Source organism: Zalophus californianus, chromosome 4 (genome assembly GCF_009762305.2).
Source record: "Zalophus californianus isolate mZalCal1 chromosome 4, mZalCal1.pri.v2, whole genome shotgun sequence".
NCBI classification, from domain to species: Eukaryota; Metazoa; Chordata; class Mammalia; order Carnivora; family Otariidae; genus Zalophus; species Zalophus californianus.
In genome coordinates this window covers 4,388,209-4,413,481 of record NC_045598.1, presented here as the reverse complement: position 1 = coordinate 4,413,481, position 25,273 = coordinate 4,388,209, and the positions used below count along the sequence as shown (strand labels likewise).

General features: G+C 47.4%; 1 protein-coding gene across 3 annotated transcripts; it reads left to right on the top strand.

Annotated features, from left to right (window-relative positions):
* The first annotated feature begins 41 nt into the window (after nucleotides 1-41).
* Nucleotides 42-20,532, top strand: NOL9 (nucleolar protein 9). Of its 3 annotated transcripts, none has more exons than XM_027607245.2 (12): nucleotides 42-406; nucleotides 1,311-1,530; nucleotides 1,910-2,037; nucleotides 4,060-4,195; nucleotides 4,321-4,414; nucleotides 4,966-5,063; nucleotides 10,293-10,454; nucleotides 10,870-11,167; nucleotides 12,154-12,265; nucleotides 14,855-15,032; nucleotides 16,304-16,437; nucleotides 17,087-20,532. In XM_027607245.2, exons 1-12 carry the CDS (start codon nucleotides 50-52, stop codon nucleotides 17,234-17,236), a joined length of 2,067 nt encoding a protein of 688 aa, XP_027463046.1. In that variant the 5' UTR covers nucleotides 42-49; the 3' UTR covers nucleotides 17,237-20,532. The 3 variants fall into 3 exon arrangements, 2 of the variants coding, with proteins under 2 accessions (XP_027463046.1, XP_027463045.1); XM_027607244.2 differs by having other exon boundaries at nucleotides 4,318-4,414; XR_003522460.2 differs by lacking the exon at nucleotides 14,855-15,032 and having other exon boundaries at nucleotides 4,318-4,414.
* Nucleotides 20,533-25,273: the final 4,741 nt, after the last annotated feature.

Sequence of the window (25,273 nt, the reverse complement as noted above, 5' to 3'; positions counted from 1 at the left end):
AGCGAGTGGATCTCGCGAGATTCTCGCGCGGCTGGCGCCAGTGGCCAGCATGGCGGATTCGCAGTTGCTGCTCAAGCGGGGTCCTTTTCGCTCCACGTGGCTCCGTGCCCGCAAAACTCGGACACAGCTCGTTCTCAGCCGCCGGCCCCGCCGCCGGCTCGGGACTTTGCGCTGGTGCGGCCGGAGGCGGCTCCGGCGGCGGCTGCTGCAAGCCCAGGCAGCCGGCGCGGACTGGCGGGAGAGCGGCTGCCTGGTGTCGCGCGCTGCGACCCGGAGGCCCAAGACCGCGGCCCCGAGCCCGGCTCCGGCCGCAGCCCCCGCCCCGAGTGGCCCCGCGAGCCTCCCCATCCCGCCGGTGCGGCCGGCCGGCCCGGGCCGCGCGTTGGTGCTGCTGCCGCTCGAGCAGGTGGGTCCCGCCGGAGGAGCGGCAGCGCCAGGACTTGCGGGCTGGGAGAAGACCTTGCCCCATCTGCAGGTTCTCCGGCCGCAGGTGGAGCGCATTCCTCCTGGCGGTGGTACTGAGCAGGGGTAGCTAGGACCCTGTTGTGGGACTCTAGGTCTTCAGAGCTGAGAGGGACTTCAATAATAGTAAATAATACTACAAGGTCACATTTACTGGGTGCTTAGAAAGTGCCAGGCTCTATGTTCTGAGTGAGGTTTACGAGCCCTTTTAATACTGTTAGCTGTCTATGGAGTCATTACCGTTATTTCCGAAAATTTACGAAGAAACTGAGCTATAGCTTAGGTAACTTGATAGAAGGTACTCAGTAGAGGCAGGGCTATGTTCAAATCCAGGCAGCCTAATTGCAGGTCCTTTGCTCTTCCCTTGCTTGCATTGGATTTCCTCCAGTGCGAGAGGAAAGTGAAAACCCAAGAATGGGAGACACTTGGCTGGCAGGGGGCCTTGGTAGAGATAGGGATCCGTGAGAACAGCAGAGCCCAGTTCGTGGGCCCCCCCCCCCTTGTTGTTCATGTGTCCGGATACACCAGCCATCTCTGTAACTGTCCTGGGATATGAAATTAGGTTAGAGGTATTAAGTACCTGATGGTCACCTAGTACAATGTATTGTTACTTGGAAATCCCCTCCCCTTCGATATGTGAATAGCAATTAAGATTTTAGAAAACTAAAAAAAAAAAGGGGGGGTGCCTGGCTGGCTCAGTGGGTGGAGCGTGCTGCTCTTGATCTCAAGTTGTCACTTCCAGTCCCATCTCCAGCATAGAGTTTAGTTAAAAAAAGTTTAGAAAATTTCAGTCTCTAGTAACAGAATTAGTAATGTTATGTTTTCCTTTCTTTGTTCTTCCTTGCTAGGGTTTTACTTTTAGTGGGATCTGTCGTGTGACTTGCCTCTATGGCCAAGTGCAGGTGTTTGGTTTTACCATCAGCCAAGGCCAGCCTCCCCAAGATGTCTTTTCTGCCTACACCCACTCTCGATTGACTATCAATGCAGTTCATTATTCCATGCCTGAGAAAAGCAAGAAGGAGATGAAAAGGGAAGCCCGAGCTTTGCTCAGATCTCATCTTAATCGGGGTAAGAAAAGTAACTGGATAATTTACTGAGGGTGTACTATAATAAGGCTGCTATTTTTAGGTCCTTCCTATTGCCTAGACATTACACACTTTTCTGTGTCTATTTAAAGTGAAACTTGAGTGGAACTTGTTTTCACCATTTTACAGATGAGAAAAATGGCCTAAGACCACACAGCTATATTGTGTAGCAAAAGCAAACCTGGATTGACTTCTCCATCCAGGTGTGTTCCTGATATGCAGTATGGTTTCCTAAAGAAGGCTCTTGGACATAATTCCTGCTCTCAAAAAGTTGACAGTTCAGCCGAAAAGAAGGTAGTCCTAAATAGTGTAGAATTTAATGGAGTTGCTATTTCTAAGGTAGTTTGTTTTTCTCTTTACAGATGACAGATGTTGGTTGATGAAGAATTTTTCTCCTCTCTGTTCCATTGTGATGCTAGAACAACTGAAAACCCCCACTGTGAACTTCTTAGTTAGCCATCCAGGTTTATCTTACGTTTTCGTACAAGAGGTAGGACTAGTTTTCATTTGGAGCTGTGCTAATTATTTTCACCAGAACAGTCACACGTCAGCTGGCTGTAGGATGCTCCCTTGGAAAATCAGTCTGTCGTGTTGTAGGTTGTACACAACGTCATCTGTGTGTGCAGTAAAATAGCATAGAAAGGCGTATCATGAAAAATATTGTCTCCCCTTCCTCGTTTTATTGCCCAGTGAAAGCCATCCTTTCATATTGTAGGTGATCAAATGCCTTTTGGAAATTTTACTTTATTTATTTATGTTTTTTCCAAAGATTTTTTTTTTTTTTAATTTTAAGTACAATCTACCCCTCAGCGTGGGGCTTGAACTCACGACCCGAAGATCAAGAGTTCCATGCTCTACAGACTGAGCCAGCCAGGTGCCCCGCCTGTTGGAATTTTTTAAATGGTTATCTTTTTATCTTGATTTATTAACTTGAGATAGTATAAATTTCCTGTATGAATATACTTTACTTATAATTTCTCCCATCTCTCTCTTTCTTGCCTCCAAATTTTTGCTGTGTTATTACTTTCTTAAAGTCAAGTTCTGTTGCTATAATTGTCCCCCACGAGCCATAAATTGAGCCTGATCTGCAGGATTATCAGGCTTGTGGATGTGAGGTGTGGGGAAGAACCAAGGAATACATGCTTTTGGGTGCAGGGCGTTACTGAGATGGGGGCACCGTGGGAGGAGCAGATTTAAATGTTCACCTTGACCTGCCTGTTAGACATTCCGTTGGAATGTTGGAATTCTGTTGGAATTTCAGCAGAATGGCCCAAAGGCCGAGAGGTGGGATAATAACACCAAGGGAGTTGATAGGGAAAAACAAGGGGGTTCAAAGTCACGGCCCTTCGGCACTACCAAGAAGAGGTCTGGATGAGGGAGCAGTAGAGACTGAGAAGTAGGGGTCACTGATGTTGGAGAAAAACCAGGTGAGTATGATCAGGAAGTCTTCAGAGGAGCTGGACAAAGAGCACAGGTCTGGTGCAGACCCAGTAGCTGGATGAGGGCCATGGAGAAGGAAATGGGAAACCTGTGTCACCAAGCCTTTGCCTCTTGCAAGTGAAGGTTCCAAACACGTTAATACTGTTTTCATTCATTTTTAGCTTTATTTTTTTTTTTTTCTGGGACTTCACCACCACTCTTTATATTCCTTATGCTCCTTCTTGGGTACCTTCCCTCCCCCACTGTGTTTTTATACGTTCTAGAGTTATTTTTTCATACAAGGCAGATAGTGAACTTTATATGATCTCATTTTATAAGATACTCTTATTTTGCCCTCCATGATTGATAGTTGAGCACAGTATAGAGTTTTTTTCCTCGAAACCTTGAAGGCCTTGCTCCACTGTTTTCTAGAATCCATAGTTGCTGATAGGAAGTCACACGCCAGACTGATTCTTGTTCCTTTTATGATGTTTTTATCCTGGGGTTGATGAATTGAATGAGGAGGTGATCATGGATGGGTCTCTTCATTGATTCTCTTCACCACGGAGACCTTGTTCCCTTGGAGCCCCATCCGCTGCAGCAAGGGCCTGCTCCTCCATTCCTTGGGTTGGCCGGTGGCTTCCTGGTACTTCTGCAGAGCACCCGCGGGCTTAGTGGGCCTGTTTTCCACGTTCTTTCAGCCCGGTCTGCATGGGTTCGTTGTCTTTTTACTTTATGTCTTTGGAGACAGCCTTGATTTTGTTCTAAAGCACCAACCTGTTCAACAGCTGTGGTCTCTTTTGAATTGTTATTGTGGCAATCGCTTTTTAAACTCGCACACGTTTTCCTTTCCTGCGGGGTCTCCTGCAGAGGTGATGGCAGCTTGGAAGTGAATGTGAGCCAGGAGGACAGGTACGGACAACTGAAGGAGTAGCTGATGAGGCTCACTGAAGGGATGGCTGTGGGGGTGAGAGGGTGGGCTCAGATCTACCTTTCATAGCTCACGACTGTTTGAGGCTTACTAATTTAAAACTGGAGGAAGAGACGTGCACTTGTGTTCATGTTTTCTTAAAACTTAAATTGTTCATTTCAGAGTCCAACCTTCCAGATTAACTCTGAACATGTAGCCCTGAGGTCTGTTGGCATTAGAAGAGAGAAGAAGAAAAACGGTCTTCGTTTGACAGAGAGTGCCTTGTCGGCCATGGAGGAGTTGGTCACCGTGTCCTGTGGTGAGTGATACCTGGTGGTAAAGGGAGCATTCATCCCCCAGGGCCTCAGAGGATCACAATTTACAGGTAGAGCCCTAACGAAGGTGGCTAATTTGAGGTTTCAATGTTTGTTTTACCTCCAGAAGAAGTAGACGGCTGCCCTGTCATTCTGGTTTGTGGCTCTCAGGACGTTGGAAAGTCAACATTTAATAGGTACCTCATTAACCAGTTGTTAAATAGGTAAGAGTGTTTTTATTTTTGTTTAGATACGTTATCAGATTAGGGTCATGAAATAGGATTTTTGATTTAAGAAACTAGATGGGAATGCATCTTGACTTCTCAGTAGGGATTATCTACACGTCTGTGCAAAGCCACTCAGCGGAGTGACGGCACTCTCTGTTAGGCTGTGTTTTGGAGTGAGGCACATCGGCCTCTCGGGGTGAACTGACCGTGCTTATCGGTGAGTGTGCAAGAGGAGTCACTTGGTGTCAGAATCTGTTTGTCCATACCCAGCGGTTCAGAGTAGGGAGCAATTCTGTTGTGTTTTAAAAATCAGATTTTAGGAAAGACAAAGTTGTATCCATATTACGAATGGGTACTGTGACCATGCCTGCATCACATTTTCTTTTTACTTTTTTTTTTATGTTGATTGCCATCTTTGGAGCATTCTACGTAAAAGGCCGCATAGGGTAGATTGTGCCTGTGTATTGCATAAAGTCTGTAAGATCTGATTTATTCTTTTGACAGAGTAAAGGTAGTTGAGATTTTCCTTATTCCTTTCAAATTTTCAGTATTTCCTGCGTTGACTATTTGGAATGTGATCTGGGACAGACAGAATTTACGCCTCCAGGTTGCATTTCTTTACTTAATATTACAGAACCAGTTCTAGGTATGTATTACACATTTCTTTGATGTCTTGGTTTTATAAAACTCAAATATAATGATCTTACAAAAAGCTAAAAAAATGTAAGGGGCGTCTGGCTGGCTCAGTTGGTGGAGCATGCAGCTCTGGGATCGAGTCCCGCATCGGGCTCCCTGCAGTGGAGAACCTGCTTCTTCCTCTCCCTCTGCTGCTCCCCCTGCTTGTGCTCTCTCTCTCTCACTGTCTCTGTCAAACGAATAAATATAAATAAAATCTTAAAAAAAACGAACCGTATAATGATGTACCCCAAGAAATTACATTGACATGATACCATTAGCCAATCCATGGATTTTATTCAAAATTCACTAGTTAGCCTTCTAATGTACTTTTTCTGGTTCAGACTCCAGACCAAAGTCCCATGTTGCTTTTTTTTTTTTTATGGTAAAATATGCACAACATGATATTTACTCTTTTAACTGTTGATAGGTGTACAATTCAGTGACATTAAGTGCATTCACAGTGTTCTCTACCCTTCACCACTGTCTGTATCCGAAACTTTTTCATCATTCCAAACCGTGATGGTGGCCCCATTAAAGAACACTTGCCCCTCCTCCTCTCCTTCCAGCCCCTGCTAACCTCTGTCCCAGTCTCTGCCCCTGTGACTTTGCCTACTCCACATACCTCATGTAAGTGGAGACACTATTTGTCCTTGTGCCTGTTTTGTTTTTTTTTCTAATCATAATGATTTTTCTTCTTTTTGCTTATTTTTTTGTTTTTATTTCAATCCAGTTAACAGTGTTATTTTAGTTTCAGATGTACAGTACAGTGATTCAACACTTCCATGCGTCACCCAGTGCTCATCACAACAATGCCCTCCTTCATCCCCATCACCTAATTTCCCCCATTCCTGGCACCCTCCAAACATAAGTGTTTTAAGATAGTCCATATTGTAGCAGATAATCAAAATTCATTTCCTTTTTGTGGGTGAGTATCATTCCATTGTATACATGGATCACATTTTGTTGATGCGTTCAGCTGTTGATGGACAGTGGGATTGTTGCCACTTCCTGGCTTCTGGGAATAGTGCTGCTGTGAACATCAGCATACAAATACCTGTGCAGGTCCCTGCTTTTAGTTTTTTCAGATGGACACTCGGAGGGGAATTGCTGGGTCGTGTGGTAACGCCATGTTTAACCTTTTGAGAAACCGCCAGCCTGTTTTTTTTACAGTGGCTGCATTTTGCATCCCCATCCTCAGGGGCTCTCGCTTCTCCACATCTTATCATCTTAATCACAGCCATCCTGTCACATGTGCCCTGATAACTCACTGTGGCTTTGATTTGCCATTTCCCTGATGGCTGATGATGTTGAGCCTCTGTTTCTGTGCTTGTTGGCCTTTTGTAGATCTTTGGAGAAATGTCTGTGAAGTCCTTCACCCATTTTTGAATTGCATTGTTACTGAGTTTTAGGAGTTCTTTGTATATGTTCTGAGTGTTAATCTCTTATCAGATAAACAATTTGCAAACATTTTTTCCCGTCTTTTAAGTTTTCTTTCTGTTTTCTTGATGGTGTCCTTTGATACACAAAAGTTCTTAATTTTTATGAAATCCAGTTTCCTTTTTTTTCCAGTTTATTTTTTCTTTTGTTGACATTCTCTTGATGTCATATTCACAATGTTGCTAAGTCCAATGTAAAGATTTTTTCTAGGGGCGCCTGGGTGGCTCAGTCGTTAAGTGTCTGCTTTCGGCTCAGGTCCATGATCCCAGGGTCCTGGGATCGAGCCCCGCATCGGGCTCCCTGCTCAGCGGGAAGCCTGCTTCTCCCTTTCCCACTCCCCCTGCTTGTGTTCCCTCTCTCGCTGTGTCTCTCTCTGTCAAATAAATAAAATCTTTAAAAAAAAACTTTTTTTTCTAATGTTCTTGGAATTTTGTAAGTTTTAGCTCTTACATTTAAGTCTTTGGTCCATTCTGAATTAATTTTTGTATATGATATAGGGAAAGCATCCAACATCATTTTTTTGCATGTGGATGTCTAGTTTGCCAATTATCATTTGTTGAAGACTGTCCTTTCCCCCGTGGAATGGTTTTGGCACCCTTGTGGAAAAGCACTTGATCATATATATGAGGGCCTATTTCTGGGCCCTGCCTTTTATTTCATTGGCCTATATATCTGTCTTTATGCCAGTTCTGTGCTAATGGAGGAATGTGAATCCTCCCAACTTCATTCTTTTTCAAAATGGTTTTGGCCATTTGGTACCCTTGCAATGCTGTATGAATCTGAGGATCAGCTTTTACATTTCTGCGGAAAAGGCTGTTGAATTTTGGTAGGGATTGCATTGATTGAATGTGTATAGCTCACTTTGGGTGACACTGACATCTCAATAATGATAAATCTTCCTATACATGAACACAGGATGTCTTTCCAGTTTCTTAAGTCTTTAAATTTTTTCCAGCAATTTTTTTTAAGATTTTATTTATTTATTCGTGAGAGACAGAGAGGGAGGCAGAGGCCTCCCTCCATTGAGCAGGGAGCCCGATGCAGGACCCGATCTGAGGACCCTGGGGTCATGACCGAGCTGAAGGCAGACACTTTTATTTTTTTTAAGATTTTATTTATTTATTTGACAGAGAGAGCAGGAACACAAACAGGGGGAGTGGGAGAGGGAGAAGCAGGCTTCCTGTGGAGCAGGGAGCCCGATATGGGGCTCGATCCCAGGACCCTGGGATCATGACCTGAGCCGAAGGCAGACACTTAATGACTGAGCCACCCAGGCGCCCTCTTCCAGCAATATTTTGTGGTTTTCAATGTGTAAGTCTTTCACTTGGTTAGATTGGTTCCTAAGGGTTGGATTCTTTCACTTATTACCATAAATGGAATTGCTTTCCTAATTTCTTTTACAAATTGTTCACTATTGGTGTATAGAAACACACATGATTTTTGTGTATTGACTGTGTAACCTGCAACTTTGCTGAATTCCCATATTAGCTCTAATAGGTTTCTTGTGGATATTTTGGTATTTTCTAGTTAGAAGATCGTCGTCTGTGAATAGAAATAGTTTCACCCTTCCTTTCCAGTCTGGATGCCTTTGATTTCTTTTTCTTGTCTCCTAGCGCTCTCAGGCTAGAACCTTCAGTGCAGTGCTGAATAGAAGAAAACATCCCTTTCTTGTTCCTCACCTTAGAGGGAATGTTCTTCACCAGAAGTATGCTGTCATTTGCAGGTTTTTGTCATTCCCATCGTCAGGCTAAAGAAGCTGCCTTCTGTTTCTAGTGTGTGGAATGTTTGTATCATGAAAGTGTTGGACTTTGTCAAGTGCTTTTTCTGCGTCTGTCGAGATACTTGTCTGATTTTTGTTTAGTTGACTTTTAAGCAGATGATAGATCAGGTTGCTGGATTCGTTGTGGATTTAACAGACTTTTTGACAAAAATAAGTAGGGCATTCATACTGTTTTTACAGTTTTATCAAAACTGTTTAGATTTTGCTTTCTAGCTGGTTTCATTGTTCCTTCTCTTCTTTTACATTTTCCCTAGTCCATTTACTTTTCTTTTCCTTTTTCACCCCTTAATATTTCAGCAGGTGTTTCCCCAGACAAGGACACATTATGATACGTAGTCATAATGCGGCCACCGAGTCAGGGTAGCAGTTCGGCCGTGGTACTGTTCCCTCTTCTGTCCTCCAGCCACCTGCCGGGGCCCAGTGTGTATTTGCAAATCTTTAGTCTTCTCCAGTCTGGAGCATTCCGTCCAGCTTTTCTTATCTTTTATGACCTTGGCAGTTTGGAAGAGTACATTTATCAAATGTCCCTGTGGTTTGATTGAGATGTGGTGCTCTGTTCTCAGTGCATCATATCAACAAGCTGTCAGTTTGCCCTGTTACCAGAGAGGTTAACTCTGATCATTTGGTTAAGATAAGTGTTTGCCAGCGTTTTCCACTCTGCCTGTAACGAAGTGTGTTATTTCTTCTGGGGTGTGACTGCTTGTGGGCCCCCCTCGGTGGACAGAGCTAGGAAATATACGCATGCTTAGATCCATACATGCACATACGTGTGTATACACACTGCATCTATATCTCCTTGTTTGTATGTTCCCTATGTATTAAGAGCCATGAGTTTATTGCTATCATTCCGATTCCAGTCTGACAGCCCGGGTTTATTCTAGTTAGCCTTTCCCCTTCCATATTTATAAGTTTCATCTCTGATGATAAGAACCGTGGCTATGATTATTCTCCATGTATTTACATATTTACTCAGTCCCTTTGTATTTGTTCAATCCCTCTGCTTTGCAGGCCACTTCCTCAGCTGTGGGCTGCCCCAAATCCCCATACCCCACCCTTGAGGGGAGCCTCGCCAGCCCTGTCCCAGGTGGCCTTGCACCAACCACATTAACCAAGGCCCTCACCCTGCCGACTGTTGGCATGTGGTCTTGGTCACCAGCCTGCTGAGTGAGTTCCCAGCCCCAACCAGAGAGGGGAGTTGGCTCAGGCTTGACAGACCGGTACTGCAGTTAGGAGCGTCTGCCCTGGAGCTGGCTCACCTGAGTTCAAGCCCAGCTGATATTTACTCACTCTGTGACCTTGATCAAGTTAAAAATGGAGATAGTAATACTACCTACCTCATAGGGTTTTTATGAACATCAGAGACTAATGTGAAGTACATGGGACATAGTAAGTGCTAGATTCCAGCAAGTGATTGCCCTTGTTCTTATTTGTCCTTTCATTAGAACGTCAACCCTGTAAGGATGGGTGTTGCTTTGTTCACAGGTGTATCCTAAGTATCTAGAACAATGCTCAGAGTGTTACAGGTGCTCAGTAAATGTTTGTTGAGTGAATGGTCATATTAGGACAGAATTGGGATTAACTCTATGTAAAAATGAGCATGTCTTTGTATGAAGTTGAAAGCTTAGATTTCTTTTTTTTTTTTTTTTAAGATTTTATTTAAGAGAGAGAGAGCATGAGCAGGGAAGCGAGGCAGAGGGAGAAGCAGACTCCCCACTGAGCAGGGAAGCCCGATGCGGGGCTCGATCCCAGGACGCTGGGATCATGACCTGAGCAGAAGGCAGACGCTCAAGTGACTGAGCCGCCCAGGCGCCCGGAAAGCTTGGATTTCTGAAAACGGGATACAACTATTCCTAGTGGTAGAATGGTCTGGTAGGACGGTCTTTGATTTCCTAAGGATCCTTGTCACTGGTGATGGCCGAAGAAAAACCCTCACTCCTTTTAAATAGTCACAGATTCAAACTCTTACCTTTATCTTCCTAGGACCACCTTTCACCCACCAGAGGACACCACAGAAAATGGTATATTATGGGAAACCTGCTTGTAAAAACAACTGTGAAAATTATATTGAGATAATAAAGTACGTGTTCAGCTCCTACAAGAGAGAGTCCCCTCTCATCATCAACACAATGGGCTGGGTGTCAGGTAAGCCTGGGAAGGCACATCTGGCCAAAAAGGTGGGGCCATGTGAATAAGCTTTTGGCTTCAGGCAGTAACGCTGGAGCCCAGTTTTTAGGAGATTTCTTTCTTTCTTTTTTTTTTTTAAGATTTTATTTATTTATTTGAGAGAGAGAATGAGATAGAGCATGAGACAGGGGAGGGTCAGAGGGAGAAGCAGACTCCCTGCTGAGCAGGGAGCCCAATGCAGGACTCGATCCCGGGACTCCAGGATCATGACCTGAGCCGAAGGCAGTCGCTTAACCAACTGAGCCACCCAGGCGCCCTAGGAGATTTCTTCTTAGGGATCCTTTCTTTGTCTCAGAACAGCTGTGCCATGTTCTTATAGGAGTGTGTCACGGTTTTAGTAGCTCACCAACTGCCCGTGTCCTCCCCCTCACAGACAAAGGGCTTTTGCTTCTCATCGATCTCATCCGGTTGCTGTCTCCCAGCCACGTCGTGCAGTTCAGTTCTGGCCGGAGCAAATACATGCCGAACCTGACCCCTGACTATGTGGATGATATGGACGGCCTGTACACCAAGAGCAAGTCCAGAGTCAGAGACAGAGGTTTCCAACTGGCAGAGTTTACAGAGAGTTTGGAATTCGCTGACGAAGAAAAGGAGAGTCCAGTTGTGTTCACTGGACATAAGCTGATATGCGTCCAGTCGGACTTTGCGTTTAGGAAAACTCCGAGAAACAGGTAATTAAACTGTCATGGCTGGAGGATGAAGTTCTGTGCAGTTCAACAAGGCCTTCTGCCCTCAATTCCTTAAAAGGAATTAAGTCTTCCACAAGTTTTCAAATCTGTCTCACAGCCCTATGTTCATGAAGGAGAATCTGTTCTTTTCTGAGCTGTTATTGTCCCAATGGAAACACAGACAACCTCTGACTTAAGATGGTGTGACTTTCAATTTTCCCACTTTATGTTGGTATTAAAGCAAATACATGTTCGGTAGAAACTGTACTTTGAATTTTGGTCTTTTCCTGGGCAAGCATGATGCCGTATGACCTTCTGTCCTGATGCTGAGCTTCAGGTCAGCCTGGAGGGTGAGCCGCAGTACAGACGCCATTCTCTGCCCATGCAGCGTAGGCTCTGTGTTAGGTGATTCTGCCAGGCTGGAGGCTAATGTGAGTGTCCTGAGCACGTTTAAAGTAGGCGAGGGTAAGTTGTGATGTGCCGTAGGCGAGGTGTCTTTTTTTCTTTTTCTTATTTGACAAAGAGACACAACGAGAGAGGGAACACAAGCAGGGGGAGTGGGAGAGGGAGAAGCAGGCTTCCCGCTAAGCAGGGAGCCTGATGCGGGGCTTGATTCCCGGGACCCCAGGATCATGACCTGAGCCGAAGGCAGACACTCAATGACTGAGTCATCCAGGCTCCCCTGGTAGGTGAGGTGTCTTAAAGGCGTTTTCAATGTCTGATATTTTCCCCTTTTCGTGGGTGAATGAAGATGGAACCCCGTTGTAAATCGAGGAAGACCCGTATCCAGAGGTGGCATTCAGCTCTGGTTGCCAAGAGCTTTTATTGAAGGAGAGTCTTTACATGTCATGTTGCTCCAGTGGGTTTAGAGAAAGGGTCTGCAGATGTTAAGGTGGGAATGTGTGATCTCTCTACACGTAACCTGTGTAATGACCAATGGACTCTGTTTCTGAGGTTAAATCTCTACTTCGTTCTGATTTACTTTGCAGAGAGTCGCATAACAAAGTTCTTCGAGATTTGGCGGTACTAGGTTACCTCGGCCAGCTGCAGCCTCCAGTGCCAAAACCACTTTGTCCTTTACACGGTCTCACACCCTATCAGGTAACCTCACTTTGGATGAGGGATTCTCTGTGGATGTAACGAGGCCTCGTGGGGCTTCCTGTGTGTGTTCTCCAGCCACTTTGTGATGCTTCACTCATTTTATCCTTAGAACGGCCCTGTGGCATAGGTTCTGTAACTGCCTCAGTTTACAGATGGGAGGTCGAGTAATCTAGCTTGAGAGTCCATGTTCTTAGCTGCTATCCTGTGTTGGGCACGACTGTGCTTCCGTGCTGGTTAAGAATGTTCTGCCTGATCCCAGAGGTGGCACCAGGCAGTCCAGCTCCAGCGCTCCCACTGTTTAGCTGTGTGTGAGTCCACGTCTTACCTGGAGAAAGGAGGCTGTGCCAGACCTCAGAGGATGGTTGTATGGGTTCAGTGAGTGTTCGCAGTGGTTCCTGGCATCTGGGGACCACTCTTTTTTTTGTTGTTGTTATTTTTTTTAGATGTAGCCTCCATGACCAGCGTGCAAACCCAGTGCCGGGCTCGAATTCACGACCCTGAGATCATGACCTGAGTTGAGATCAAGAGTCAGACACTTTACCGATTGCGCCCCCCAGAGACCACTCTTGAAAGCATTTCATACTATTGTCAAAAGTGGATTCTAGGGGCCCCTGGGTGGCTCAGTCGTTAAGCATCTGCCTTCGGCTCAGGTCATGATCCCGGGGTCCTGGGATTGAGCCCCGTGTTGGGCTCCCTGCTCAGCAGGGAACCTGCTTCTTCTACTCCCTCTCCCGCTCCCCCTTCTTGTGCTCTCTCACTCTTTCTCTCTCAAATAATATAAAATCTTTTTTTTTTAAAGATTTTATTTATTTATTTGACAGAGACACAGAGAGGGAGCACAAGCAGGGGGAGCGGGGGAGGGAGAAGCAGGCTCCCCGCTGAGCAGAGAGCCCGACGCAGGGCTCAATCCCAGGACCCCGGGATCATGACCTGAGCCGAAGGCAGATGCTTAACGACTGAGCCACCCAGGCGCCCCTAAATAGAATCTTTAAAAAAAAAAAAAAAAAAAAAGGATTCTAGCACCAGAGTATTTGCATCTTGGAATCCTAGCTCCTTAGAATTATTTTGGGAAGAAACCACCATGATATTAGAATTCCAGATGACAAAAGATTAAAATAGCAATAGGTGGCATTTCCTAAATGCTTACCCTCTGCTGTGCTCTTTTCTGAGCCTGTTAACTTCTTTACTCACAATGGTTTTATTATTACCCCATTTTAGAGATGCTAGAACTGAGGTCAGGGACACTGAGTCAGCTTGCCTGAGGTGGCTAGTAAAAGTTTGGGCTGGGACTGGAGCCCAGAGTATTCACCCTGTGCCATCCATACTAAGCACTCCCTGTGTGCTGGGCGTTCTGCTAAGCACTTGAGATGGAACAGCTCGATGGATTTGTGGCAGCCCAGTGAGGGAGAGGCTCTTTCATTCCCTGTTTACAGCTTTGGAGACGGGCACAGGCGGGTAGAGACCCTGGCCTGAGGTCACACTCCGGAGGCACTCCTGAGGCAGGAGCAGTGGGGCTGGCCAACAAGGATGTGTCTCCCAGGCCTGATGGTGAGATCTTCTCTCCTGGAGAATCTCAGGCAGTTAGTTGAATGAAGTTTTGGTCAAGGGGGTCATTTACTCAGAGATGCTCTACAATGGAACTTGAAGCTTATCTACCAGTAATTGCATCTGCCTTTTACTATTTCAAATTTGGTTTTGGAATCTAAACAGTATAATAGAATACTTTTGTACTTTACAAATCGGGAATTACCCAGAGAGTTACACATTAAGGGTAGTTACAGTTGACATTTAAACAACACCAGTTTTAATTGCACGGGTCCACTTATATGCAGAGTTTTTTTGATGAATACAGTCAGTCCAGTGTTGTAAATGTATTCTTCCCTGTAATTTTTTAAATAACATTTTTTTTCTCCAGCCCACTTTGTCATGAGAATATAGTATATAATACACTCAACACACAAAGTATGTGTTAATCGGCTGTTATGTTATCGGGAAGGCTTCTGATCGACAGGAGGCTCTTAGGAGTTAAGTTTTTTTGGGGGGGTGGTCAGAAGTTATTTGTTGATCTTTGACTGCATGGGGTGGGGAGGTCAGTGCCTCTACCCCCTGTGTTGTTCAAGGCTCCACTGTATTTACCTTGTGCTCCTGGAGTTCAATCCATTTTTCTTAATTTAGTATGTTACATAGAGAATAGATGGAAGCTTTTTCTCACTGAATGGAGGTTTGCTTTCTGACATTAGGAGACCTCTCAGCAAGTGGGGTTTTCTCAGTCCCCCCCTGACTTTAACGCATTTAGAATATCTTCAGATTTGTGTCTTAATGTGTCTCTTCAGATAAGAAAGTTCCAGGCATCAGTTTGGATTTCTAGCAAGTGTTGGCTGGTGAAGAACTTTGTATGAATTTCTTAGGTACTCTGTATTAAAGTAGTGAAACACTGACCAGTGTTTGTTAGCATTTCTGTTTTGATACTTTTTGGTGGGTAGTTTGGCCAATATAACTTCAGATACCTACCTGCCTAGTCAACTTCTAAAAATTAAAAGTAGCCTTTCCAGTAGAATTAATAGAGGGAAGTGCACATTTATTTTCCAGGTCCCTTTCAATGCAGTTGCGCTCCGGATTATTCATGCTGATGTCGCTCCTACCCATATATTATACGCTGTGAATGCCAGCTGGGTTGGTCTTTGCAAGATCCTGGATGATGTCAGAGGATACGCAAATGGTCCCATCCTACTCGCGCAGACTCCAATCTGTGATTGTTTGGGGTTTGGTGAGTGAAAGTAAAACATGTCTGCATACCTACTGAAATCAGTACCCTTCTCCAACTGTATGTGGCTGGTCTTGACCTTGGATCTATCTCTCAGCTGGAGTGGTCAGAGTGCCTCTGGCTTCTAGACAGTGTGCCTGGGGCTGGTGGGCAGGAAGGAAGCAGCATTTTCTCTGCTTCTCCTGCCAGGATTCCTAAGGGCCTGGTCATGGCCTTCTTGTCACTTGACATGTTTTCCCTAGGCCATTTGTCCATCTGCTAGGGCCCTCGATCCATCTTTAGGCTGACTTCCCACAGGATCTCTGTAGCATGACTGTGTGTCTGAACTCCAAGCCCAGCTCGCTTCTCCACTTGGGTATCTCACTGGCATCTGAGACTTAGGTCCAAGACTGAGGTCCTAATTTTCTCCCCAGATCCCCTCCACCCTGCACCATCTACTGTTCCCAGGCCTGTGAGGAGTCCTTGGAAGATTCACTCTGGTGTTCACGCCAGACCTTTGGGTCTACCTTGGCACCCCCTTGCCTGCATTCGACACATCCAACCCCCTAGCAGGGGTGGTAGCTTGTTTCCAAAACCTGTCTGATTCCTCTGTCTCATCTCTTCTTATTCTGCCAGTCAGAACCACCGTTTCTGTGCTGGGCTTGGCACCTTCGGGTGATCTGAGGACAGATGGGAGTATGTCACGTCCTGGTGCCCCCATCACTCTGGCCCTGGACCATTGGCCTGGCCATGCTTTAGGCCCTTCCTCCTTTGCCAAGCCTACCTCACATGATTGTCCCCCTGGCTCACTGAGGTCAATAAATGTCAGGGTATGTTTCTGGAAGGGTGCTGGACCTATGTAACTGAAAATTAGCAAAACTCTTACATAATCAAATACACGTTTCTGAGTTAGACAGCACTACTTCAGAAACTGTGTCACCTGGTACAGACCATGAAGAAGGAATTGAGGACGGGGAAAGATTGAGTCATTTGCGTGTTCCGCATGGGGTGGCTTTTCTTCCTGGCCTGGGTGTGCCTTACTTGAGACAGTCTAGGACTTTGGCCACTTTGGTTGCTCACGGCTGACCAAGAGGAAAGGTTCCAAGAGATGGGAGATTTGACGAGTCTTGACCAAGAGTAGTCAAGTTCTCCCATCTCTTGGAACTTTATATTTTCAAAGCAAAACACAGTTGAAATTGAAATTCTTATTTTAAAAGCCATTCTACAATTCCTAGTGGTAGGGAGGTATAATACCTTCCAGAAAGGATTATTTGTGTGTGTTTTGTGTCTTCAAGGAATTTGTAGAGGGATCGACATGGAGAAGAGGCTTTACCACATCCTCACTCCTGTGTCCCCAGAGGAGCTAAGAAATGTGAACTGTCTGCTCGTCGGAGCCATTTCCATTCCACAGTGTGTCTTCAAGAGCCAAGTGAGTGCCACTCCCAGGGGCAGCCCTGGGGGTAGCCAGAGAGCATCATGGGGACGGGTTATTGTGCGGGAACTCCACACTTTGTTGGAGAGGCTGAACGAGGCAAATGGAGTATCCAGGTGGCCTCAGAGGCCCATGGCCATGAATTGCCATCATTCGTGGCCAGGAGCCCCGTGGTAGAGACATTGTCCCAGAAGTAGGTTATGGGAGGGGAGAACAGAGGTGGTCTCCCCAGGATGACTCCTTCCTGATGCCGGTCTGTAGATGCACCTGTGAGAAGGTCGCGGGAAGGTCATGTTGGCTGAGGACATCTGTGTGGTGGCGTGGGGAGGCAGTGGATGTTCTCCCCTCTTAGCTGCTTAACTTGTTCGAGAGAGAGGCGCACCCACGCCTCCCCCCCCCCCACTCTTGTGCTGGTCGATGTGTTTGTGCGGTTGAATTGGACAGAAGGGCAGCAGTCACCTTTGTACCTGGGCCATCGGGTCAAGTGGACCCTCTGCAGGAAGGGAGACCAGAGGTCTTAGGAGTGCAAGGACCTCACCCAGACTCTCCCTTTTCACAGTATTTTCTGGGGAAGAAATGAAATGCTGCAAACTAATTGGCAGGATTTGGGGTGTTTCCATACGTTCTCTTCATGTTTCTGTTTCAGCATGGGCTCGAAGGGACAATACCTTACATCACCACAGATTATAACTTTAAACTTCCTGGAGCATCAGAGAAAATTGGAGCAAGAGAAACCGAGGAGGCGCGTGAAGAGAAAGTACACCCAAAACCCAAACTCTATCGCAAAATAAACTGATACTGACATAGTAAGGGAAGGAGCTTTTACCGGAAAACTGGACTCCGTCTCCAGCCTGAAGTCAGACTGATGGTGATGGCAGGGAATGGTGCACTTATGTCGCAAACAGTGTTTCCTCTGTAACTCGTGAATCTAGAGTCAATTTAACTCTTTTGAAAACTCCATGACTTAAGAGTTTTGCCCTAGTGTTCTGTATGCTTCTTCATACTTAACTGTTTTATTTTCTAAAGGGTTAAAGCAGCAGGGAGAAGTTTGTACACCATTAAAACAGAGAGAACACTGTTGATTCCTCACAAAGCTCTTCAAAGACCTGGTTGTTGGAATCTAAATAAAAATAGGGAAACTGGGGCCACAAAAATCTACCAAAGAGGAAGGAGGGCCGGCCAGCAGGCTCGCGAGCATAACAGGATGTGAGGGCTCCCCTGGTCCTCGCCCAACGATGACAGACAGGCAGGAGGTCCCAGCAGCAGGGTCTGCCTGTGGACAGTCACCGCCACGGGTCATGCTCATCCCCTGCTCATCTGATGCCGTCCACACACTCTTTCATTCCCGTGGTCCAGTGTTCAAAGATCACGTTTGGTCTCTTCAGTGTGATCAAGGTTTCATAGATAAAATGTTTGGACTGGAGCCATTCGTTTTTTGGGGTTCTTTCATCTGATGACTTTATGCTGAAAGAATTGCTCTCAAATCCAGGAAACCTTTCCTGTGGTCTCTTTAGAATGAGCTCTGTCCTAACTGACTTCTCACCTGAGACCGAGGACATGCTGTGGGCAGCGCCGGACCCCAGGCTGTTTGGAAGAAGGAGCAGCAGAGCAGCGCCTGGACAGCCCCGTCTTGCCCTTTACGGCTTGACGGGAACTTGTATGTGCAGATGAATCTGCCACCTAGCGCTTTCTCCAAGCGGGGGCAGGAGGCCGGTGATGATGCTGTTCTACCGGATGGCTTTGGGGGAAATGATGGAAACCTATTCTTCGTCTGCTCCCTGGTTGTCACAATTCTTGATCCTCCAGGGTCAGAAGTGATTTGGGTAACCAAGGATATCAGGCGGGGTCACGTCATTTGTGCATTTAAATCTGTGAGAGTCTTAGGTAGCATTTCAAATTCGTCTTGTGGATTCAGCTTCCTACAGATTATGTGGAAAGCTGGTTATTCAGATGTGGGTTTTAACGTCTCTGTTCATTTAAACTGTTGGTTTTTGTCCTGTTTCTTCTGGTGGCCCCTCGGCATCTCAGACCCACGCTTACACGTGCTCCCTGGAACTCTGCCACCCCCCAGGGTTGGTTTTGATTCCCTAGAGACTGTTTAACTTCGTTGCATCTTATTTATATTTAAATTTACCTTGTGCATGTTTTCTGTCTTGGTCTTGCCAAGAATTTTGACAATCTGCCATCATCAGCGTTCTGCCTCCTTCCCTAGTTCCCTGTGTCTTCACAGCGATACTCACTCTCGGTCCCGGGCGGCAGGTCTCAGGAGGAATGAAAGCGGTGCCCCAGCGTTCCGTTCCATTCAGGCTTGCCTTTGGCCTGATGTCCTGCTCTCTTGAGGGCTGTGCATATGGAGGAGGCAGGCATTGCCACTAGAGGGAGCTGCCAGCCATTGGTCTGGCGGGCGGGGGGGCAGGCGTGCCCGGGAGCCTGCCTGGGGTTTCCGGAGGGCTCAGGCATCCTGGAGAGTTGGCTCTGTGGCCAGCTCAGGGGGCCCTGGTCAGACCCGCAGCCGTGCCATCCACCCTGGATATCTGTCCCTGTGATTGTCGACGTCAGCAGCTGGGGCTTTTTGTCATTTCTATCATCCTGTGGTTCAGAATATGGTGGTAAGTTCTACACTTGCGTTGTTCTTAACAGAAACTCAATCATGTGTGTGTGTGTGTGATTTCCAAAGTAGCCCATGCTTATTTTAAGAAAAAGAAATAACATGACTTAGACCTTGAAACCCTAGTTGCTGATTTTGTGGTTCTTTAAAGCCAGGTCTTTAGAAGAGATTCCTTTATAGGAAAGATAGATGTGAAAATAAATGACAAGATTCTTGGATTCTGGGGTTTTAGTTTGTAAACAAAGGTCAGTTCCCAGCTGTCCTCTGTTGGGCCTGGGGACAGGAAATGGCGGACCCTCGAGAGCATGGCCTGGAAACAGGAAAGGGGAGAAGGATGGTTGAGTGGGCCCTTCAGGTGCCGTCACTGTCTGAGCGTCAGTCTGGGAGAGGCCTGGGCTGGCACCCCTGGGACGGGTGGCTGCCTCCACGCCGCACCTGGGATTTCTGCCCCATGGGGTGTGAGTGCCTCGAGATGCAGGCCCAGGTTCCTTTCCTTGTGCCAGATGGTGGTGGTTTTTTGTTTTAATTGTCTAATTGGTAGTCTTATCCCTCAGGTTTGGATGTGGCAATATAGTGGTTAAGGCAATAGGCTTTGGTATGAGAGCTCTGAGTTGGAATCCTGAGGGGCCCTGGCCAGCCGCTGTGACTTTGTGGGAGACACTCAACCTCAGCCTGTTGACGTCTTCAAGATGGGCTGGTGGCTGTTCCTCGGGGTGCCTGCGTCATCGGGGGTACACGAGGCTTGTCTGTATGTAGCGGGGCAGTACCCCGAGAAGACAGGGACCAAGATTGTATTCCTCACAGTCACATTGGGATGAAGAAGAAACTAAATGTTTAAATCCACAGCCGCCTTTCCGTCCTGCCTTCGGGCAGGGTTCCCTTCAAGCATTTTCCAGCCCAGTGTGCTGTTGTCAGAGCTCTGGGGGGTCAGTTCCGGGTCTGCCGTTAGTCCCCGTTCCTGGCAGTTCTTCAGAAACCCCTGTGTAACTGCTTTTAAAGTTGTACGAACCGTTCGCACATGTAGAAAGTGACTTTCAGTCGCCACCACGTAGGTAATCACTGTTCTTGCCGTGACGCTGTCTTGTCTGGTGTTGCTCTGAGTTGTGTGTGTGTGTTCTATAAAATCGGTGTCCTGCCGCATGTGTGGCTTTTTTATCCTGCTCTTTTCACTTAACTCGTGAACTTCTATATCATTAAATATTTTTGAGAACATGAATTTAATTGTGTAATTTTGTTACATATATAAATAGACTCTTTTATTCCAGGAAGTTATTTAAACACTTAGGAGAAATTATGGCAAAAACTTTGGGGAAAATAAAGCATTGGAAGGTGGAATCTGGGTGCCAGAGCGGGGAAGACAGGAAACCTCAGCAAATGCCTGTGCTCTTTTCCATTTCAGTACTTCTTTTAAAGATTTATTTATTTGGGCGCCTGGGTGGCTCAGTTGGTTAAGCGACTGCCTTCAGCTCAGGTCATGATCCTGGAGTCCCGGGATCGAGTCCCACATCAGGCTCCCTGCTCAGCAGGGAGTCTGGTTCTCCCTCTGACCCTCTTCCCTCTCGTGCTATCTGTCTTTCATTCTCTCTCTCTCAAATAAATAAATAAAATCTATAAAAAAAAGGATTTAAAAAAAAAAAGATTTATTTATTTATTTTGTGGGGGCGGGGGAGAGTGTGAACGTGAGGGAGGGGAGAGCCAGAGGAGGGGGGAGAGAATCCTCAGGTAGGCTCCCCGCTGAGCACGGAGCCCGACACAGGACTCATCCCACAACTCCAAGATCATGAGCTGAGCCAAAACCAGGAGTCGGACGCTCAACTGACTGAGCCACCCAGGTGCCCCTCCATTTCAGTGTTGAGTGCGGTGGGAGTTTTATTTTGGGCCCAAGGATGTAAGTTAAGAGGAAATGCTGTCTTTTCTGTACCATCTTTGAGAGTATGTTAGAAAGAAGAGTTTTGCTGTCAGAGAAGTTCGAATTAAAAGAGGAGAACCAGGGCTACCTGGGTGCTTCAGTCGTTAAATGTCTGCCTTTGGTTCAGGTCATGATCGCAGGGTCCTGGGATCGAGTCCCGCATCTGGCTCCCGGCTCAGCGGGGAGTCTGCTTCTCCCTCTCCCTCTGCCTCTCCCCCTGCTTCTTCTCTCTCTGTCTCTCTCGCAAATGAATAAATAAAATCTTAAAAAAAAAAAAAACTGCAAGTGCATGGGGCGCCTGGGTGGCTCAGTCGTTAAGCGTCTGCCTTCGGTTCAGGTCATGATCCCAGGGTCCTGGGATCGAGCCCCGCATCGGGCTCCCTGCTCCTCGGGAAGCCTGCTTCTCCCTCTCCTACTCCCCCTGCTTGTGTTCCCTCTCTTGCTGTGTCTCTCTCTGTCAAATAAATAAAATCTCAAAAAAAAAAAAAAAAAAAATAGAACCAGCCTGGGGCCTGTGCCCGTCGCTGCCTCAGCAAGTGTGTGCTCAGCAGCCCCGTCCTCACTCTCCCTGTGCTGGCCCGGCAGAGGGAGCGAGCCTTGGCCGACCAGCTGAGCCTGAGCGGTGGCTAAAATAAATACAGGGGCCGCCTGTCCTGTAAGGGGCCTCTTCAGAAAGGCTTTGCTAAGTGGAAAGATTTCCAAGGCTTGGCCAGGGGAAGAGTGGGGCAGAGGGTGGCTGGGGGGCAGTCCGAAAAACCCACTTGGAGGCGAGGGGCAGCAGGTCCATCTGGGAATGCTGGGAGCTGAGTAAGCAAAGTCTTGGGAGTCAGCAAACAACTGAGCCGAGCTGCCAGGCAGACAATGGGTTGGGCCGGCCTGGGAAGCCAAGGGTTGCCATGGTGACGGGCCCTGATGCCGCAGCCCTGGTGCTCAGCAGACTGTGGCTTGGAAGGTCTCTGGGCTGTGAATGTCTGTCGGGCAGGGAGAAGCCACCAAACTGTCAGACCTTCCTCCTTGCAAGGAGGCCAGCCTCGGGGAGCTGCTGCTGGCCATTGGGATTGCAGAGACAAGGGTCTTCGTGGAGTTACCTTCCAGGAAAGGAGGAAGGCCCCACCAAGGCAGCCAGGACCAGGCGAAGTCCGTTCCAAGGAGCAAATGGGTACTTGGGAATGGAAAATCCACGGGGAAGAAACCACCAGCAAGGAAACAGTGCGAACTATGGCCACAAAGTCCATACGTTAAAATAGCGCCCAGGGGGCCTGCATCGGAGGCGAAGCAAGTTGGCCAGGGCTGAGAGCTCCCTGGTTTTCTGTGCAGATGATTCAGCTGGAGAAATTCAGCCTGGAGCTAAGTCTGGGAGAAGCCGCCTGGTGCTGGGTCTGTAGCTGGGCAGAGGGGCAGAGACCTGTGGGTCTAGCGTGTGGCTTGAGGGCCAGGCAAGGCGCCAGCATGCCCGAGGGCAAAGCATGAATTCAGTCCCGACACGATGTGGGCCTCCACCTCCTGGCTGGCTCAGCCTCTGTCCAGGAGCCGTTCTCTGAGTGTTTTCTGCCCCTTTGTCCAAAAAGGAGGGTTGACAACCCAGAGTGAGAATAGGGAGGCTTTGCAGGTCTCAGAAGGGCCACCAAGCCCCACGCTTGCAGAATTAGTCCGAGCCCTAGAAGAAGCTCTCCGGGCCGGGCGTGTTTGTCCTTGTTAATTGGCAAGGTAATGAACTGAGAACATGGAAGGCAAGGGTTGCCCAGCCCAGCGAGTTCAGCCGTCCGCTCTGATTTATGTGTGCAGATGACGTCCTGTCTTCTGAGAAGGCAGAAGTGGGAGGCTTTCCGTCTCCGCCATCCAACTCCTAAAAAGAAGGAAGAGCATGATCCCATGCGTACGAGCTGCTGTAGTGGTGGAGCTGACCAGCTGCCAAAGGAGGGGGCTGGGAGGGCCAGTGGTGACGGGCAGCTACCCAGCTTCCTCTCTGGGAGCTGGAAGGTGGGTGGGAAAAGTGCCCCAAGACCCTCCAAACTGTCACATTTTGTGCATTACAGTCGTGTCCCCATTGCTAGGATGGCCTGGAACAGGTTCTCAGCCTTGTCTTTGTAGCTCAAGAAAGGCCTTGAAATTCCTCCTACACCATCAATAGTTTTAAGTTCTCTTTTGATACATGCCATGGCACATTTTGGCAGTGGGGGGTCAGGAATGTGTGCATGGACTCCAATAGCATTCCAGCACTCCAGAGTCGGAGCCCTGGCCTGGGGCCTCGTTGGCCACTGACCGCTGTGTGCTCAGATAAGAGCACCCATTCTGGCCTCCACCCTGCCACACCTTGGCCGGCCCGAGACCTGTAGGAAGCAGGCAGTCATGGAGAATTCCCCCTAATACCCACATGGGCCCTTCACTTCGGGGTTATCCCCTTCTAGGAAGGGGTCTGCACTGCCGACGTTTCCTTCCTCGGGCTCCTCCTCACAGGAGAACTTACCTATCACGGCTGGTCTCTCTGCTGGGAGCAGCCGGAGAATAAAATGAATGTGTGCATCCACGTTGGCACTTTGTCGTGTTAATATCCACGCCCCAGTGGATGTCCAGTTAACTCAAGGTCCGCACTGTCACTGCTTACTCGGGAGGGGAGATTATTTCCAGGCATGGGTGAAATGTGGGTCCCAGGCCCTTTGGAATGTCCCCCAAATCATACCTGTCACACGGATGGCAGAGAATGACCCCCTATTCTGCTTCAGTGTACACTCGGTTGTGCCTTTAAGCCCTTTATTTTGTTTTCCTTTGATATTAAAAGGACAACTAGAGGGGCGCCTGGGTGGCTCGGTTGGGCGGCTGCCTTCCGCTCAGGTCATGGTCCCGGGGTCCTGGGATCAAGCCCCGCATCGGGCTCCCTGCTCAGCGGGAAGCCTGCTTCTCCCTCTGCCTGCCACTTCCCCTGCTTGTGCTCGCTCTCTCTCTCTGTCAAATAAATAAATAATAATAAGTAAAAGGACAACTAGTTACCCTTTTGCCTTCTTTCCAAGTTTTAGAGTTTGATAAAATTGAATGTAGTAGTTAGCTAAATTAATATTTATTGAGCGCTTATGGATTGTCAGTGTGCCAGGGGCTGGGGAGAGGGTGGCGAGCAAGGTAAAGGCCCACCTTTCTAAAATGTTCCTGATGATCGAGTGTTAACATGTAGACAGGAAACTGACGAGTGGTTAGTGTGTTAAAATGTGGAGATTGTGGAGCAGAGAGATCATTTGTAAGAGATCTTCCTCTCCTAACACCAATCTCAGGGATTTTCCAGAGAAGTGACATCAGCTAAAGGATAAACTGACGTCAGTGGGGTCAAAAGTGGGGGTGGGGGCGGGGGCGGGGGCGGGGGAGGAATGGGGAGTAGGGGTGGAAAGGAAGGACAGCAAAGCTGGGAACGGGGTGGCACGCCCCGGTGCACGCGGCTGACAAAGGATGGCTGGGGTGGCAGGTGCAATGGGAGGGGGAGGAGATGGTACAAGGTCAGTCCAAGGAGAGACTGCCAGACTGCATCTCACAGAACTCGCCTTTCATCCCCGGGGCCCTGAGAGTTTAGGCATCCTTAACAACATTGGTAGCACCATCTGACTTGCATTTTAGGAAAATCCTCTTTGATAGCGATTTGGTGATTGGATTCGGGAAGTTTGAGGAGAGCATGGCAAATAGGCCGAAGAATCAGGAAGCCTCCTGCAATAATGCCCTTAAAAATCGGCCTAGAAATAAGTGTATATATAATACATGCGGGTTTGTGTGCTCTTTGTTCTGGTTATACGGTAATAACATCTTCATTTTAAATGTTCAAACAGTACATAGGAAATGAAGATATAAGTCCTCCAATTTTTTTTAAAGACAGTTTTTTTAAAGATTTTATTTATTTATTTGAGAGAGAATGAGAGAGAGCGAGCACATGAGAGGGGGGGAGGGTCAGAGGGAGAAGCAGACTCCCCGCTGAGCAGGGAGCCCGATGCGGGACTCGATCCCAGAACTCCAGGATCATGACCTGAGCCGAAGGCAGTCACTTAACCAACTGAGCCACACAGGCGCCCAGTCCTCCAATTTTCAATTGGTTCCAGTCATATTTCAGATTTTTCTATGAATACACACACACACACACACACATCCCTACATACGTGTATATGTAAGAAGTTTTGAAAGGGTAGAAAATACGCAGTTTTGCCATTGCTTTTTTTCAATTAATACTATATTTTGGGCATTTAAAAAATGTTGATACAGGGGCACCTGTCTGCCTTAGTCAGTGGAGCATATTGATCTCGGTGTTGTGAGTTCGAGCCCCACCTTGGGTGTAGAGATTACTA